Source organism: Acomys minous (assembly GCF_964271855.1).
Source record: "Acomys minous genome assembly, chromosome: 10".
Classification (NCBI taxonomy): Eukaryota; Metazoa; Chordata; class Mammalia; order Rodentia; family Muridae; genus Acomys; species Acomys minous.
The window spans coordinates 4,495,635-4,512,214 of NC_140491.1; the positions used below are offsets into that span (position 1 = coordinate 4,495,635).

At 44.5% G+C, this 16,580-nt stretch overlaps 1 protein-coding gene across 4 annotated transcripts in view; it reads left to right on the forward strand.

Annotated features, from left to right (window-relative positions):
- The window catches only part of ATP8A1 (ATPase phospholipid transporting 8A1), a 225,650-nt gene that overhangs the window by 124,637 nt on the left and 84,433 nt on the right, over nucleotides 1-16,580 (forward strand). For all 4 annotated transcript variants that reach the window (XM_084797285.1, XM_084797286.1, XM_084797287.1 and 1 more), the window contains one exon: nucleotides 13,688-13,826. In XM_084797285.1, coding sequence (XP_084653411.1) covers nucleotides 13,688-13,826 — 139 coding nt within the window. The remainder of the gene's footprint in view (nucleotides 1-13,687; nucleotides 13,827-16,580) is intronic.

The window sequence follows — 16,580 nt, forward strand, 5'->3', positions numbered from 1 at the left end:
AATCCCAGTGCTTAGGAGGCAGCGGCATGGGGATCACTGTGAGTTTGAGACCAGCCTGGTCTGTCTACGTAGATAGTTCCAGGCCAGCTATTGCTACATAGTGAGAACCTTTCTCAAAAAGATAAAAGGATGAATGGATGGATGGATGATGGATGGGTGGATCCAAATAGGCCACATCCCAGAGACTCCTGACATTCATCCTTTGCTGGGCATCTGTATCCTAGATTACACTGGCTTTATCCTCCAGGACCACACTACAGAGAACAGAACATGTGATATCTGGGACCTCTGGCCGTAGCTTGACCTACTGTATTGTTTTGATGTTCTGGAAAGCTAATATTAACTGTTTTTCTTACCCATTCATCTAATGGAGCTCCTCTTTCCTTTAAGGTCTAATCGCCCTCTTACATTCCATGTTAGCATTCTCACATGCCTTGATGAGTTTCAATGCCTGGTTGGTGTCAGCATCTGCTATTGCTCTATCTAGCGCTGATCCCAAACTCTGCACAACTTCTGTGACGGCTTCCCTATCTTAGTAAAGGGAACGGTTATCTTACCAGGTTCCTCCACCATGTCCCAAGCTCTTAAGGCTGCAGCACGACATTGTTCGATCATCGTGTCATCGTATTTGACTTGTTGTCTTAAGTCAGCATATCGCCCTTCACCAAGCAATTGCTCTTTACTAACATTTATCTCCTTTCTCCTGTTTTCTTGTTCTATTCTCTCTGCCTCCCTTCGCCACCATGGTAACCACTGCAGCTGTTGTGCCGCTTCTAATACCACTGAAGACAAACTTTTCTAATCTTGGGGAACAAGTCTATGCTGCGTGGCCCGGTTATTCAACATTTCTTTGACGAAAGCGGAATGTAGTCCATACCTGACAACAGATCCCTTAAAAATATTTTAAATCAAACATATCTATTGGAATCCATGCCATTTCATCATAATCCTCAGCTCCATTCTGAGCCGGCACATGTCTTACAGGAGCTGGAAAAGCTGGTAGTGATGGTGTGACTCTGGAGGGTTCCTCTATGGGAACATTTCCCTCCAAATGCCCTTTTGTTTTTCTGCTCTCCTGCTCCTGTGGGTTTTTAACAGCCTCTCCAGCTTCCTGTTTCTCTCCGCTCCCTTCCACACGCTGGTGCTCTGACCACCTGGCCCGTGGAGCAGGGCGGGGCGGCAACTGTGGGAAACACTTGCTCTCAGTTACCAGGTTTTTATCCTTTATCAATGGCGCAATTTGTTTTCTATTTGCTTCAACCTCTACCTTCACATTCTCTAGTTGTACGGCCAACGCTGCCTTCTTTTACAGAAGCATAGAATTTACTGACCCTTCTGGTTTCTATATCTTATCGGTCTTTCCTCCAATCCTTTTGAATATGATATACAGTAAAAGGACCAAGAAAAAACAAAAGATTCCATCTGGGTGTAAGGCAGGAAAGGACTTTGTAACAGCAGCTGCGATTTTGCCAACACCCTGAAAGAGCATTACTATATCTTGAAAACCATTATCTTCCTCCACAACATTAGAAGTTAAGTTACCCATGATGCCCAAAGCACATTGGGCGCCACTTGTAGGCTCAATTTTCTTAACAAATATATTTCATTATGAACTTAACAACCAAGAGTACCTCACTTATAAACCAACTACTAACCTAAACAATAGGAGAAGAGGATTAAAGAACACAATAACAAAACCGTAAGGATATCAGTTCCGAGGAACAATTCTCCTGGCATAATCAGCAGGATTTCTTCTGCTGGAACCTGGAGTAACCAGAACCAGGAACCTCAGCAGGAGCCCGGAGCCCTGGAGCCTTCCCTTGAGCAGTTCTCTCTAGGAGTGTCTCAAAGTAGAGCAATGAACACCCAGAACTATCCCAAGTCTCCAAAGGCCCCGCCTCTTGTTTTTGGCTCACATTTATACCTCCTCTCAGCATTTGTTGAATGTTTTTCAGCTGGTTAACAACCAATCTCCCCCACACGGTGGTTTGACTTCTAGGGGGATAAACATCACCTGCTCTCTCACAAGTCTTTTACTCATCTCCCACTTGTGATCTAAACAAAAAACATGTTTCTCTCTCCTTCAAACATGGGAGGTTTACAAACTGTCCCTGATACTGCCCTCTCCATGGACAGCTATAGTTAGGAAAGATTTGGGATTTTAGTGTCTGTCTATAAAATATGTCCATGATTGTTCAGAGATTGTGTTGTTTGGGTGCCAGCATTTGCACCCAAAATAAAAAATTCTAACACTGTGAGTCGTTTCAAGAATCTATGGCTAGTCCTTTGCTACTGACTCTAAGATGAAAGGTGACATCTGTCACTAGGGAAGGCCAGGCTCCTCAACAGTTAGACAGTTGAGAGGGTTGAGACGGGGCAGGGCTGGAGTCCTGACAGGTCCTCCTGCTGTCGTGACCCACTTTGTGGCCTGCAGCACCTCCTCTTCTCCCTCTGTCACCGCCCGAGAGAATTTACAGTTGTCTCATTTTCCTTGACCTGTTTTGTTTTCTTTCACCTCCTCCTTTCTGAGGACTATATTCAGACTCAACTTTCCACCTTATGAAACCACATCAGGTGTGCCCTCTTTTGAGAGCTCAGACCATTTTGAAAACAAACCTAGGTTTCTAGTGCATTTATTCATGTGTGCTCAGGAAGAATTACAAATAGCAATAATTAAGGCCTTGAAGTTCCAGCAGTGCTTGTCTCTAAGAAGTCTCCAAGAAGTTTCTCGCCTGCTTACTGTAGTCTGTCTCCAATTTTATTTTAACGTTTCTAAAATACATAAATTACTTTTGCCTTATCCTCGTATAATGCTGCTATATTCCTTTGAAATTAACAGAATGCCGGCCTCTTGTTTAATAATTCACATAATTAAATGGTTGAAATATGATTGTGTTTTCTTGGTAGATACAGGGTTTTTTTTTTAACATTTCATTTGTTTCGGTAGGATAAAAATTACATCTTTAGCACTGCTACTAGATACCTACTCACGATGTCTGTGTTTGCCAGTGCAGGTCAGGTCAGAGTCAGAGAAAGCCACGTAAGGTGCGGCACATATGCAGATGGACCACTGATGAACATGGTATTTCACTAATGAACAAAGTTTTATCTTTCGTTTCAAGTGGTGGGTTGGGAAATGTGTTTTTTCCAAGTGGGCATTTCTTTAACCTGTCAACATTTTTGAATATTGATTTATGAGCTGGGGCGTGAAGTCGGAAGGCCGTAACTTTGGTAGCGTCTGGCCCCCGCTTTGTATTTTGTTTCATGTAAATCATCCGGCAGACTGCAGCTTCCTGCAAGCGGTGGCCATCATTGCCATGTTCATCACCCTGCCCCCAGAATCCGACTGTCTGGCCTGTCTTAATCACTCAGTAAATAATTGATGAGTAAATGAATTATTCAATTAAGTAAATTATTCAGAAACCAGAGCCTTGTAAGTGCTTTTGTGGCAAAAGCCTACCCCTGGCTCTAACTTTGTTCATGGCTGCCCAAGCCCTGGGGACCTGGGTACCAAAGGTGACGCCACTAAGGATCAATTTAGGAATGTGTTAGAAAAGGAGCAGGTGATTTTTATCTCATTTAGTTCTTTAGAAATATATGTCCATTCATTTTTTAATGTTTTTCCATATTATTTATGCATAAATATGAGCAGAAGATGGTGGGCAAAACTCAACAACAAGTATGCGGTCTCTGATGTATGGCAGGCTCTAAAGCAGAGCAATGGGGGGATCAAAAAAACTCTGCTTTTCTTTTAGTGATTGGGTAGGAACAGCACAAACACACACACACACACACACACACACATACACACCCCTATAATTCTAAACAGGATTTAGAGCCCTGGGCACTGAGACAAGGTGTTAAGGTAGGACATTGAAGTCATGATCTTTTTTTTTTTTTTTTAATATCTTATTTCCATTAATTTCCCCCAAAATATATAGTTGACATTGTGAGGATGTTTATAGATTGCCTTGATGTGGTGTGGTATATACCAACCATAACATTCATGTGACTGAGTCCAAAGGCCTTGCGGCCTTTGCAGCATGTGACAAGAAGTGACTTAGAGGTTTCCTGGAGAAATACTGAACTTAATGGAAAACAGGGCTGCTCTTGAACTCTGATGGCTGCCAGGTTCTCGGAGACCTCTGAGTCACAGTGGAATGCCTTCTCAGATAAAGCTACCACATCTATTCTTAGCAGCTGCAAATGCCGCTTTCACTTGTACTGAACGCTAGGGTGAAAGTTTACATGATGTCCTAGCGACTGTGTGGTTTAGAATTCCAGTACTTTCCTGTTTTACTCTTTGCCTGAGAACGTCTCCAGCTTGTCAGCTGTCTGCAAGTCAAACCTGCGCCTTTCCAAGCAGTGACTAAACGTCAAGTCCTCTACGTGTCACATGACTGGTTTCTGTTTTGTTTTATTTTATTCCTTCAGTGTCAGAGATCAAATTCCGGGCTTCACCCATGCCAGTCAGACACTTGCACCCCAACTCCACACCGCCCTGAGTGCTTAGCTCAGGGACCTCTAAAGGGAATGTATGAGATGATCTGCTGGGGTGCTCAGGAAATGTCGGAACCCCAATTTTCCATCTCATCATTTTTGTACTTTGCAATGCATATAATTTTTAATATTATGAACAAGTATATTATTTGAAGATGTGGCATATAGGCTAAAAAATATACTCAGGATTTTTTTCCCTACTATACTACATAAATAAGTTTGGGGTGGTTTATCTTAATTCCAACATGGAGGAATCCTATTAAATCAGTCACTTTACTCGCTTCTTGCTGTTGTGAAAGTAGATTCCCAGATAACCTAAGTTACTGGCTGCAGGATATAGCCATGCTGCTTGGCAGAACAGGGGCTGAAAACAAAGATCTCTGTCTTAATTGCAGTGTCATGTTGAGAGGCTGTATGTGAGGCTGCCAGCTCAGTATAGAAGAAAACAAGAATATGTAAAAAAAAAAAAAAAAGGAGACTGAAAGATCAAGTGTCCAGTTGAATAATCATTAGATCAGCATTTGGGATGGCAGTGGGCTTACTCGGGACATCTCCACTCAGTGAATGAGGTGGCCCATACTCTTTGTGCTATACCTTTTTTTTTTTTCCAAAAAAATGGACATAGGATTTTCATGATTTCCTTTCCTACCATTTCTGATCGTGTGCTCCCCTTTTTTAGTGGGATGGCTCCCTTACCAGAGCTCTGTGGTAGGCTTTCCACGCTGGGCATCACTGGTTTCTACTCAGATAAGACAGATGTGTTGTTTTTGCAAACTACAGCCAAATCGCTTCTCAAAGCCTGATCCTTTTCAGCTGGGTGTGTGTGAGGTTCTGGCCTTGTCCGCCAAGTCCTCGGCTTTATGAGTTCAAATGTGATTTCTGTGGTTAAAAGAAACATCAAGTCAAAGCCTGTTTTTTCTTTCCCCCTTGGCCTTGGAAGAATTAACCCCAGAATGCATGATGTCCCCAGAAGCCACCAGCAAGCATCCCCGTGAATTAGTGTCCTTAGTTTTGACAATAGTTTTGACACCGTAGCCCAGTTTGAACTAAAAGGGAAAGAGGTAGGGGTTCTTTTATAAATGACACTGCAACGTGGTGTGCTAAGGGATGCCTCCCTGGCGAAAAGAAAAGGCCCAGAGGCCAGTGTTTCTGCACAATGCAGAGCACGGAAGAGCCTGGGTGGCTCCGAGGGCTCCAGAAACATCCAGATCCTGTAGTCACTACAGTTTAAAACTGAAGAACAGAACAGTTAAGTGGCCCCTGGTCACCACGCTTCCTCATCGACCCCGAGTTGGCCACTGGTGAACTTTCTAGAATGCAGATCTGATCCTGAGGACTCCTCCCTACACATCCCTTGCCATAATACATAGGCCCTTCGACCTTCCTTCCCTGGGGCTCCTGGTCTCATGTTCCTGGCCCTGCCACGCTGCATCCCATCTATGGTTTTTGTGCTGAGTAAATGCCAGCCTCTCTAACAGGATGGATGTGTCTGTGGCCCTGTCTCTACCTGTGTGGCCTGTCTGGACTCAGCACCCCTTGCTGCTCTTCACTGCTCCTGTTTTCCTAAATCTTAGTTCAGTGTTTAGGACAATAGTCCCTTCTAGCTTGTGTCAAACAAAGTTTGTTTTATTATTTTGCTTTTGACGAAGCCACACAAAGAGGATCATTTTCTTTCCATCAAGTCATTTATAATCATTTACAAATACAGAGCCCTAAAAATGTGCGTGCATGCGTGCATGCGTGCTCGCTCAAGGATGTCTGTATATGGTGAGCAGAGGTCAGCCTTGGATGTATTTTTCTCACATGATCTTGCACTGGCCTAGAGCTCCCTAATCAGACTAGAGTGGCTGGCCAGGCGGCCAACAAGCCCCAGGGATCGTCCTGTCTCTGCCTCCCCAGCACTGAGATTAGAAACACATACCTTCTCCCCAACTCTTTGTGTGTGTGTGTGTGTGTGTTTATTTTACATGAATCCCTACACTTGCTCAGCAAGCACTTTATCAACAAAGCTGTCTCCTCAGCCCAGTCATAGCATTCGTATGATGTAAAGCAATGCGTCTCTAATGGTAACTCTGTATTGCAATTAAGAAGATTTTTTCCTGAAGGTTAGGACTGCAGGGAGTGGGAGAAAGACCTGAGAATGGAACGCCAGAAGCCAGGCCAAGGAGAAAGGCAGATGTTAAACAAGGGAACAGCCAGAGTACTCACTGAAGGAGCCAGGAGGCAGAGATGGGCCAACTACAAGCCTGTGGCATTCACAGGTCTGCTAATGCCAGCGCAACAGCCGCATCCACCCTCTGCCTGTTTCTACTGGCGCATGGCTACCTCCGTTTGTTTCCATACTGTCTTCAGCTGTTTTTCATGTCATAATCTTAGAGTTCCGTTGCTGCAGGGAAATGTGACCCTCCAAGCCTGGAATATTTACCGTGTTAAAAGATAAGTAGGTAGGCAATTGAGCTCCAGAGCAGTAGTTCCTATAGTGAGGCCCCCAGAGCAGCAACACTAGTGGGAGCTGGGGAGCTCCACCTTCCCAGGCCTCCCATGAGCTCTGGCCAATGAGAAATTCTCTACGTCACTGATATCCTAAGGATTCTAATGCCTGCTCTGCTAAGGTTGGGTCTCCTGACTTGAGAGCAAGGCAGGCAGAGTTTAAGAGAAACAAGAGTTTCTGGGGATCCTTTTTTTTTTCCTTTTTGAGATAGGATCTCACTCTCAAACTCACTACATTAGCCCCACTCAGTCTCAAATTCACCTTCATCCTCCTGCCTCAGTGTCCTGAGTGCTGAGATTACAGGCATGAATCAGCGTGCCTGGTGTGCCTGGTAAATTATAGTTTCCATGCTGGAAGGAGCTCACAGCTGTAGCTCCAATGTCCTGCTCTGAGCTCTTGCCTGTGCAAAGCAGCTAATCCCTGAGTGTAAACCTGGGACCTGCATGTGGAAAGGAAGAATCAGTCACCCTATCAGGATGGCTCAGAACTGGGCTGGAAAGCATTCTTATGAGCAGAGTGCTGCTAAAGGCTTCGTGTCGGAGACAAATGTTTAAAGAGCTGATGTTTGAACCAGATTCCTTCCCGCTTAGCATCTACAGTCATAGCTCAGCTGCTCCTCCCTTTGACGTCCCTGAAGCTATAACTCAGATCACAAATATGTCTGGAACCTTCTTTCTGCTTAGGAAATGGCGGGGGCGTCTTTAGCCTCACCTTCCTAGCCATAGTCATACTTTACACTGACATTGGCTTTCCTGTGTCTTGCTGGGTGGTGTTTGTATTTACTCCCAGGGAAGAATTCAGCATATCAGTATTGCGTCTTTAGAGAAACCACTGCCAAACAGACTGTGTTGCATTCCAAAGGGTGAATTGACACGAGTGTGGTTATTCTGTTTTCCTCGTTTAAAAATAAATAAATAAATCACAGTCTAAGCACTGATGACCAACTTGGTAATATGAAAATACAGGTCACTTTGAAGGCCTTTTACTAAGTAAAGTATACATGCATTGACAGGAAAAACACAGTTTCTATATCCATCTTAATATGGGCACTGGAAATATACTTTAAGTTTTTAAATATTCTGTATGAAAGTTTTTATATTCGCTGGGGTAGAAAGTTTACCTTTATCTCCCTTTTTAAAAAAGACTGCACACTTCAGAAACCTCTAATAAAATAAGACTACTGAGTGCTTTTGTAGGTAAGTAAATAGTATTTCATGATTTTTCTTTGATAACCAAATACATATTATGCCAAAGAGTCACCGACCTGAAATCATTGTAACTTTGACATGGTGACATTTTGAAAGTAAAAGTAGCGTTTAGGGTTTTTTTTTTTTTTTTTAATTCCATAGATACCATGGGAATTTCCTGGTGTTTCAACACGTTCTGAATATGTAATTCCCACAGTGGCCATTAATGGCCATCTGTGTAAGGTAATACATATTTGGGATGAAATTGATTACTGCCCGAACACTTCAGTGGTGTGATCAGGGAAAGCACGCAGAGTTCACATCTTTTTTTTTTTCTCTAATGACAGCTGTGTAACTAAAGATATTAATTTCCAAAAGTGAAGAAGCCTATCACTCAAGATCCTAATCTCACAACAAATGACCCAGAGGAAAGGGAAAGAGGTCTGCAGAGCCTTGCTCTAAGGGTGGTGACCGCCATTCTCAAGCGGCTCTTAGGATAAAGGGCAGCACACAGCCTCTGGGGCGCAGTGTTCCTTCGTCCCTACGCAGGTTGGACCACTGCAATTTTGCTGAGTGCTCAGAACTGTGCAGGGCCCTTGTGGAAACCGCTGTGACGACACCCTGTGCTGCCCTGCTCATCGCCTTCTTGGTGTGCTCGGCTGGCCCTACAGCTTTGGTTCTTTGTACTATTTTTGCTTGGGTTGAAAATGTTTTCCTTTGCCTATATAAAACCAGACGACTCTTTCCTTCTTTCAAAGATGATTTCAACATGATCTCTCCGGTGAAGTCATTTCACTTTTATAGCTTTGTGTGTGGTAATGTGTACCTATATGTAATATGTTCTGAGCTCATTCCCCCACTCCGCCACCCACCCCCTCCCAGGAGTAGAGCTGGGAACTATACAAAAAAATATGTGTGCTTATAATTCGCATGGCTGTGTTTGTATCTTGACTCACACTGAATATCTGGGTGCCCCGGTGTTTTGGGATGCACATTACAAAAGGCAATCTTTTTCTAGTTTAGACACTTTCGTCGTGGGTTTGTTTCTGAACAATTACGTTCAGGAGACGTTAAAAGAGCCTCCCTCAGAATCAGGTCTCCCATAGAATATGTAACATTTGAGCACAGCTCAGTCTATAACCTCGAAGGGATGTGAGCCACAGTGGTGTAGCTGCAAATTCCCTAAAACAGATACAAGAACTGATGGAGTTAGCCGGGTGCACGCCTTTAATCCCTGCACTTAGGAGGCAAAGACAGGCAGATCTCTGTGAGTTCGAGGCCAGCCTGGTCTACAGAGTGAGTCTGGGACAGCCGGGCTATTACACAGAGAAACCCTGTCTCTATAAACAAACCAACCAACCAACAACAAACAAAGAGAGCCGATGGAGTCACCGTGCGCGTGTTGGGACACAGCAGCAGAGGCACTGCTTTGCTGACACTGAGCCTTTTTGTCTCCTCCCCTTGAATTTGGTGGTAATTACTCATCAGTTTATGATAGATTTCACGTCTGCTCCCTATTAGGGATAAATACCATTGTCTTTTAAAAGGAGACGCGCCTTTCCGTTTTCTGTGTCTTATGCTAAGTGTTGTAAGCCAGGTGTGTCTGATAGCTTTCCAAGGGACTCAGAACCTACTGAAAAGAAAGTGATCTCGATGTCAGTGATATTTTGGGACATTTGGATTCAGGCTTTGTCTTGTCTGTCACTTAAGGGCTCTCTCAATGCCATTGGGACGCAAAGATAAATCATATGGTGCTACATTTTAGCAAACCCACCAGAGTCCCACATTCAAACACCTGATCTCAACACAGGTTGAATGTCCTTGGCCTCACATGCTCAGGACCAGAAGTGTTTCAGAGTTTTGTTGTTTTCTTTTGCATTGCCCCTCCCCCATTACAGATTTGGGACTTTGTCTACTTGATGAGATTCTTTGGGAGTGAGACCCAAATCTAATCATGGAATCTGTTTTTCCCCTCACCCCACACGCCTGAAGGCAGTTTCGTGTTGTGATTATCCACGTCATTTTGCCTGCCACCTGCCTCCCGAGGTCATGTACAAATTTTCCCACTTGAGGTACTCAATGTTGGTACTCAATCGCATATAGAGTTTTTACCATTTTTTTTTTATTTCAGATTTTTCTATTATAAGTGCTCAATCTGTATGGCAATGAAGAACTTGTAATGGGTTAGCAGAATTCAGAGCAGAAAGGTAAAAGCAGCAGCAACTTTTGAATCTGGCTTCGTTATGTGAGCCAGGTGTCACTAGACAAGGGACAAGGGACAAGGTGGGGCTATATGTGCAGACACACTGTGCAGACACCTTTCGTATACTTGGCCCTCTCCATGTCCCTTGTGGAAAAGGCTGTTTGCAGGCTAAGTCGGCGCTCACTCCTGCCCATCCCTTTGTTTAGACAGATCCACCATGAGAGGCTGGGAAGCCTAAATACATAATTAGGGGCAGCCCTACAACATAGCCTGGCCAGTTGGCCTTGTTTGGAAATATGTTGAGGGCTTATAGAAGTAGCTCTGCTTTCCAAATAAGAAACAGATATACTTGGTATTGACTTCTTGCTCTCGCTTTCTGAACAGCCATTTTAGTTGTGCCCAGGACAATGTCTCTGAGCTATTAGGAGGCTGAATATGGAGATGTGGTTGTGGTGGGTAGTTCCCAGTCGCTACCTACTTCAGGCCTTCTTATGTGAGGAAAACCAAACCTTCCCCTACATCCTTGTTAAGCATTTTCTATTACAGCGAGAAGCACCCCCAGCTGATACAGGCATAAATGACATATATATGTACCGTGTGCTCACTTCCTGTCTTAGTGTTAAGTCTTGGCAATTCTTGTGATGTTTGTCTTGACTTTTGCATAATCACCAGTCTTGCCTTGGTTGTTGCATCTGTTACGGGAATCTGTATACAGTAACCTTTGCTCCTCTAATTGTTTTGGAAACACCGTAAGCTTAGTAAAAGTGTGCGTGCTCATGGCTCCATCAGCCAACCATCCCTCTGTCTCCCTCCCTCCACATGGAACTTGTTCTCTGAGCTGCAATATTGAAAGTAGATTCCCCCGACTGTTGTTTCCAAGTAGTGAAGCAAAGGGGAAAGTTGAGTGTCTCTCATTTTAAATCAAAAGCTGGAGATCATTAAGCTAAGCACAGGAGACATGTCCAAAGCCAAGAAAGGCCAAAGGTTTGTCTTTTTTGACTGTCAGTCTTAAAGGACGTTAAAGTCCTATTCCAATGAACACATGAATGATACAAAAGCAAAACAGTGTCCCAACGCTGATGTGGAGACCGCCTTAGTGGTCTGTTCGCAGGTCAGACCTGCTAAAGCATTCGTACAGCCAAAACCTAATCCAAAGCAAGCTCTTGGCATTGGAGGTTCAGGGTAGAATTCTTGCCCCACCCCTGGCCCCAAGTGAGCTCTTAACCTCTTCAATTCTGTGAAAGCAAATAGAGATGAGGAAGCTGCAAAGAAGAGTTCAAAGCCAACAGCTTGGCTCTAGTGCTCAGCTGAAGACCCCGTCTCCATACATGGATGTTCAAGGTCAACCAGCAAGCGCTGATGCCACGGCTACAGCAAGCTATCCAGAAATAGCTGAAAACGTCGCATTAGAAAAAGAAGCCACCTAAACCACCTATAGCTAGAGAAAAAAAAAAAAAAATCAATGCCTGAGTTCAGAGGGACAGTTTGGGATAAATACAGGTGGAGACTAAGGTAAACCAGTGCTCATTTGCCATTCCAGAAGTCTTAGGGCCTTTAAGGGTTATACTATAGTGAATCTTCTCTGCCTGTGTTCTGTATATGAACAACAAAGCCTGGGTAACATATCTGTTTATAGCATGGCACGGTGAACATTTGATGCCCATTACTGAGACATAGAGCTCGGGGAAAAATTCATTTTCAAAATATTACTGCTCATTGACAATGCACCTGGTCACCGAATGATTTTAACAGTCGTACAAACACAAGAAGATTGATGTTTGCATGCCTGCCAGCACAACGTTCACAGTGCAGCCCACAAATCAAGGTGCAAGCTCAACTCTTAAGTCTCACTACTTAAGAAAAAGCTGTCTGCAAAGGCTGTCAGTACAGGAGATAGTGATTCTCAGATGGATCCGGGTAAATTGCAAAGCTTTTGGAAACGATTCCCCATCCTAGGTGCCATCATTGTGCCTCATAAAATGAAGTGAAAATAGCAAAACATTAAAGGACCTCAGGAACAGCCCTCACAGATAGACACTCTAGGGGACTCAGGGCTCCCCAGAAGGGAGTAACTGCATTTGCGCCAGGCATAGCAGAAGAACCAGAGGCTGTGGATGAATTTCTGTAGTCACATGATAAAACTTAAGTAGTCAAGGGGAAAAAAAAGAAAAAACACGCTTTCTCGTAGCAGGCTTTATCGCTGAGGAGGACGCTATGGAAATTGTCCGGATGGCGATAGAGGGTTTAGACTGATCCAGAGCTTGCCTGGAAAGGTGGTGGCAAGGTTTGGGGTGATTTGGTCCAACTTTGGGAGCATTCGGCTGTGAATGAAAGACTGTCGGACAGCATTGCGCACTGCACAGAAAACGGTTCAAGGAAAAGAAGGGTCAACCGTGGGACAGATTCTGGCATTTTAACTGGCGAGGGCAGGCCTCCTCTGCTGCCCGGTCAGGAGCCGTCAGCATCAAGGCAAGATGCTTCACTGGAAAAAAAACATTTTGGTTCCTGAAGGTTCAGGCAACCAACTACTTTGTTTAGCAATAACGTATTTTTACTTGAAATACTCGTGATTATATCCTACACTGACTGGGCTGTACTGTACCATAAGCATGGCATATCTTCACTGAGAAAACCAAAAGCTCATGTGACTGACTTCACGTGGCTTTTTACTGTACTATGGCATTCCAGAACTAAACTTGGCAGAATCCCTAAGCTTTTGCCTCTACTGATTGTGCTCAGTTTCACGTGAAAGGTACCGCCACACTAGAGCCCTGTGACGGTCTCACCTTCCAGCACCCAAACCTAGAACCATGTGGAAAACACTCAAACTGTGTTTTCTCAGAGACTCGTGGCTATCACTCGGTTAACTGTTCCCTGGTCGTCGTCAGTTTTAGTTCTGTTGTGTGTGCATTTCCTGACATTTAATTGTTTCTCCCATGATTTGTTTCTAGCAGCCACTTACTCCTTTTTAGCTTTCTAATGCCCGTGTGTGTGTGTGTGTGTGTGTGTGTGTGTGTGTGTGTGTGTGTAATGGAGAGTGGGGGGAAAAAGAGACAGAGACAGAGACAAACAGAGGTATTTTAGGTGTGTTTTTATTTTATGAATTAGATCCTCGTTCTCAGCCAAAATGATTGGATTAAAATCAAGAATCCTTGAGAATGAAAATAGCAAGATGGTTGGAATTTATGCCCAAGCCCATAAATTACTTTTGTCTCTGATTGAAAAGAAAAAAACATATTTCAGATTTTTTCCTGACCCAATAAAATAATTCTCCCTTTCAATTTTTCAACACTTTTCCCCCCCCAGAATCTACAGCTACTTGGAGCTACAGCCATTGAGGATAAATTACAGGACCAAGTGCCTGAAACCATAGAAACTCTAATGAAGGCTGACATCAAAATATGGATTCTTACTGGGGACAAGCAGGAGACTGCCATCAATATAGGTAATTCACCCCTGCTCACATGTTATATCCTGATACCTTCTAACAGGCCAATGTGTCTTAATAAGGTGAATTAGAGATGTGTTTTTGTTTGGTTTGGTTTTTGGTTTTTGTTTTTGTTTTGTTTTTGAGACAAGATTTCACTGTGTAGCCTTGGCTGTCCTGGACTCGCTTTGTAGACCAAGCTGGCCTCAAACTCACAGGAATCCACCTGCCTCTGCCTCCCGAGTGCTGCACCACCACCGCTGCCTGACTAGAGATGTGTTTTAAAAGAAAAAAATATGAAGGGGCTGGAGAAATGGCTTAGAGGTTAAGAGCACTGGCTGCTCTTCCAAAGGTCCTGAGTTCAATTCCCAGCAACCACATGGCGCTCACAACCATCTATAATGAGATCTGGTGCCCTCTTCTGGTATGTAGTTGTACATGCAGGCAGAACACTGTATACATACATACATGAAATAAAAATTATGAGGCTGGGGACACTGAGGACAAGGGCTTCCGTTTGATCATGAGATAGTTAATCTGAACAGATCTAAGAGGAGGGACAAGGCTGTAGGAAAAACAGCAAAGCCAGCCTCAGAGGGTCCTGGCCCCCTTGCAGGAAGCCCCACCCTCCAGCCTGGAGCAGGAACACCGTTGTCCTTTCCCCTAGGGAACATCTCCACCTTACACACGTTCTTACAGCTAACGCACTTCATTCTAACGGGCTGAATTGTGGGGAAGGGTAACTTATAAGAAAACACCTCCTATTCCAGGTAGGAGGCTATCTCGGACTGTCCCAAATGCTGCTTGTGTCAGTTTGACACAAGCTAGAGTTATCTGGAAAGACAGCCCTTGGTTGAGAAAATGAATCCGTTGTCTCAGATTGCCTATAGACAAGTCTACGGGGCATATTCTTGATGAGTGGTTGATGTGAGAGGCCCTAGCCGACTGGGGTTCCGCCACCTGGGGCCTGTGGGCCTAAATGATAGGAGAAAGCTGACCTAGGAAGCCAGGGAGAACAAACATGTAAGCAGGATTTACACACACACACACAGGCAGACACACATACACACACACACCACACACACACACAGGCAGACACACATACACACACACACCACACACACACACCACACCACACACACACACCACACACACACACACCACACACACACACACACACACACACAGACACACACACCACACATACCACACACACACCACACATACCACACACACACCACACACACACACCACACACACACACCACACACACACACCACACCACACACCACACCACACACACACACACCACACATACCACACACACACCACACATACCACACACACACTACACATACCACACACACACCACACACACACACCACACACCACACACACACATATACACACACAAAACTTCTGCTGCGGTTCCTGCCTTTAGTCCTGCCCTGGCTTTGTAGGTGATGAACTGTGGTGCCGAAGAGAGGTAAAATGGTCTTTTCCTCCCCAACATGCCGTAGGCTACAGTGTTTATCACAGCACTGGGAACTTAACTCAGATGCCATGAGGAGGAGAAACCGTAAACCAAGATAGCTCTAAGTCCAGGGACAAGTGGCATCCTGCACCTCTGTGCCTCAGCCAAGCCACCGTGCTGGGGAAGGAAGGCACTTAGGTCCCACTTCTGCCTTCGCACCTGCTGAAATAAACCTTGACACCTCGCTTGCCGCACTGTCCCCACCCCCCCACCACCACCCCCCCCCCCCCCCCCAGTGTGAATTCTTCTGGAACACGAGAGCTGAGATCGCTGCTGTAGTCGGGGTCAGACAATGCGAGAGGAGCAAACCTCTCCTCATCCATTGCAAGATATTTTAAGATTTGGTACTTCAAGACTCTAAGTGTTTAATGTGATTGGGGTCACCTCGCTGTTTACTTGTGGCCCCGACGCCCCCTTTAGAGTTGCAGCGGTTTTATGCGCAGCCAGCGCAGCCTGTCCAGCCGCACATGCACTCTCAGACCCTGTACCTTGCTGTCTGAACATTCCATCCAGAAGCGGCAGGTGTGTGTAATGTTTCCGCAGTTATCTTTGAAAGTCTAGAAGTTGGGGCAATGTTCATGTGCCAGCTCTATTTGCTGTGGCCCGAAGTTGTTTCTAATACATCGCTGTCAGTTTGCTTTCATCCTATGGTCAGTTCCCCTTTATTTATTTATTTTTTAAGAGTACTTGTGTTAGCGCTCCCAGGCTGCTATAACACAGCATCCAAGACTAGATGGCTTAAACAACAGAGATCTCTTTCTCACATTTTCGAAAAGCAGATCTCTGAAGTCTGGGGAAATGCATGAGTACTAAGGCCACAGCAGGCCACTGCCTCTTTTAATTTTAGTTGCTTCCTTTAAAGGCCCCATATCCATAGGTAGGCACACTGGGAGATCAAGGCTTCAGCACCTAAAATTTAAGAAAGGGGGAAATACAATGTGATTTGCAATACAAGTCTGACAAAGAAGAAAGTGCTTGGTGTTCAAAACCTGTGCTGCTAATAATATGGAAGAGGAGGAGTAATATATTCTAGGCTTGTAAACATGGATGGATTCCCTTCTATATACTGATCATGCATATTACATACAAAACCCCTTGAAGCTGAACGTGCATGTTATACATAGCATGGAACCCTATTTTAGGAGGTCATTGTTAGGTACCCTTCATCTCAAGTCCATTTAGCTGATAATCCATTTAGAAGTTTTAGCAGTCGGCTGAAATTATCCTCAGGATATAGA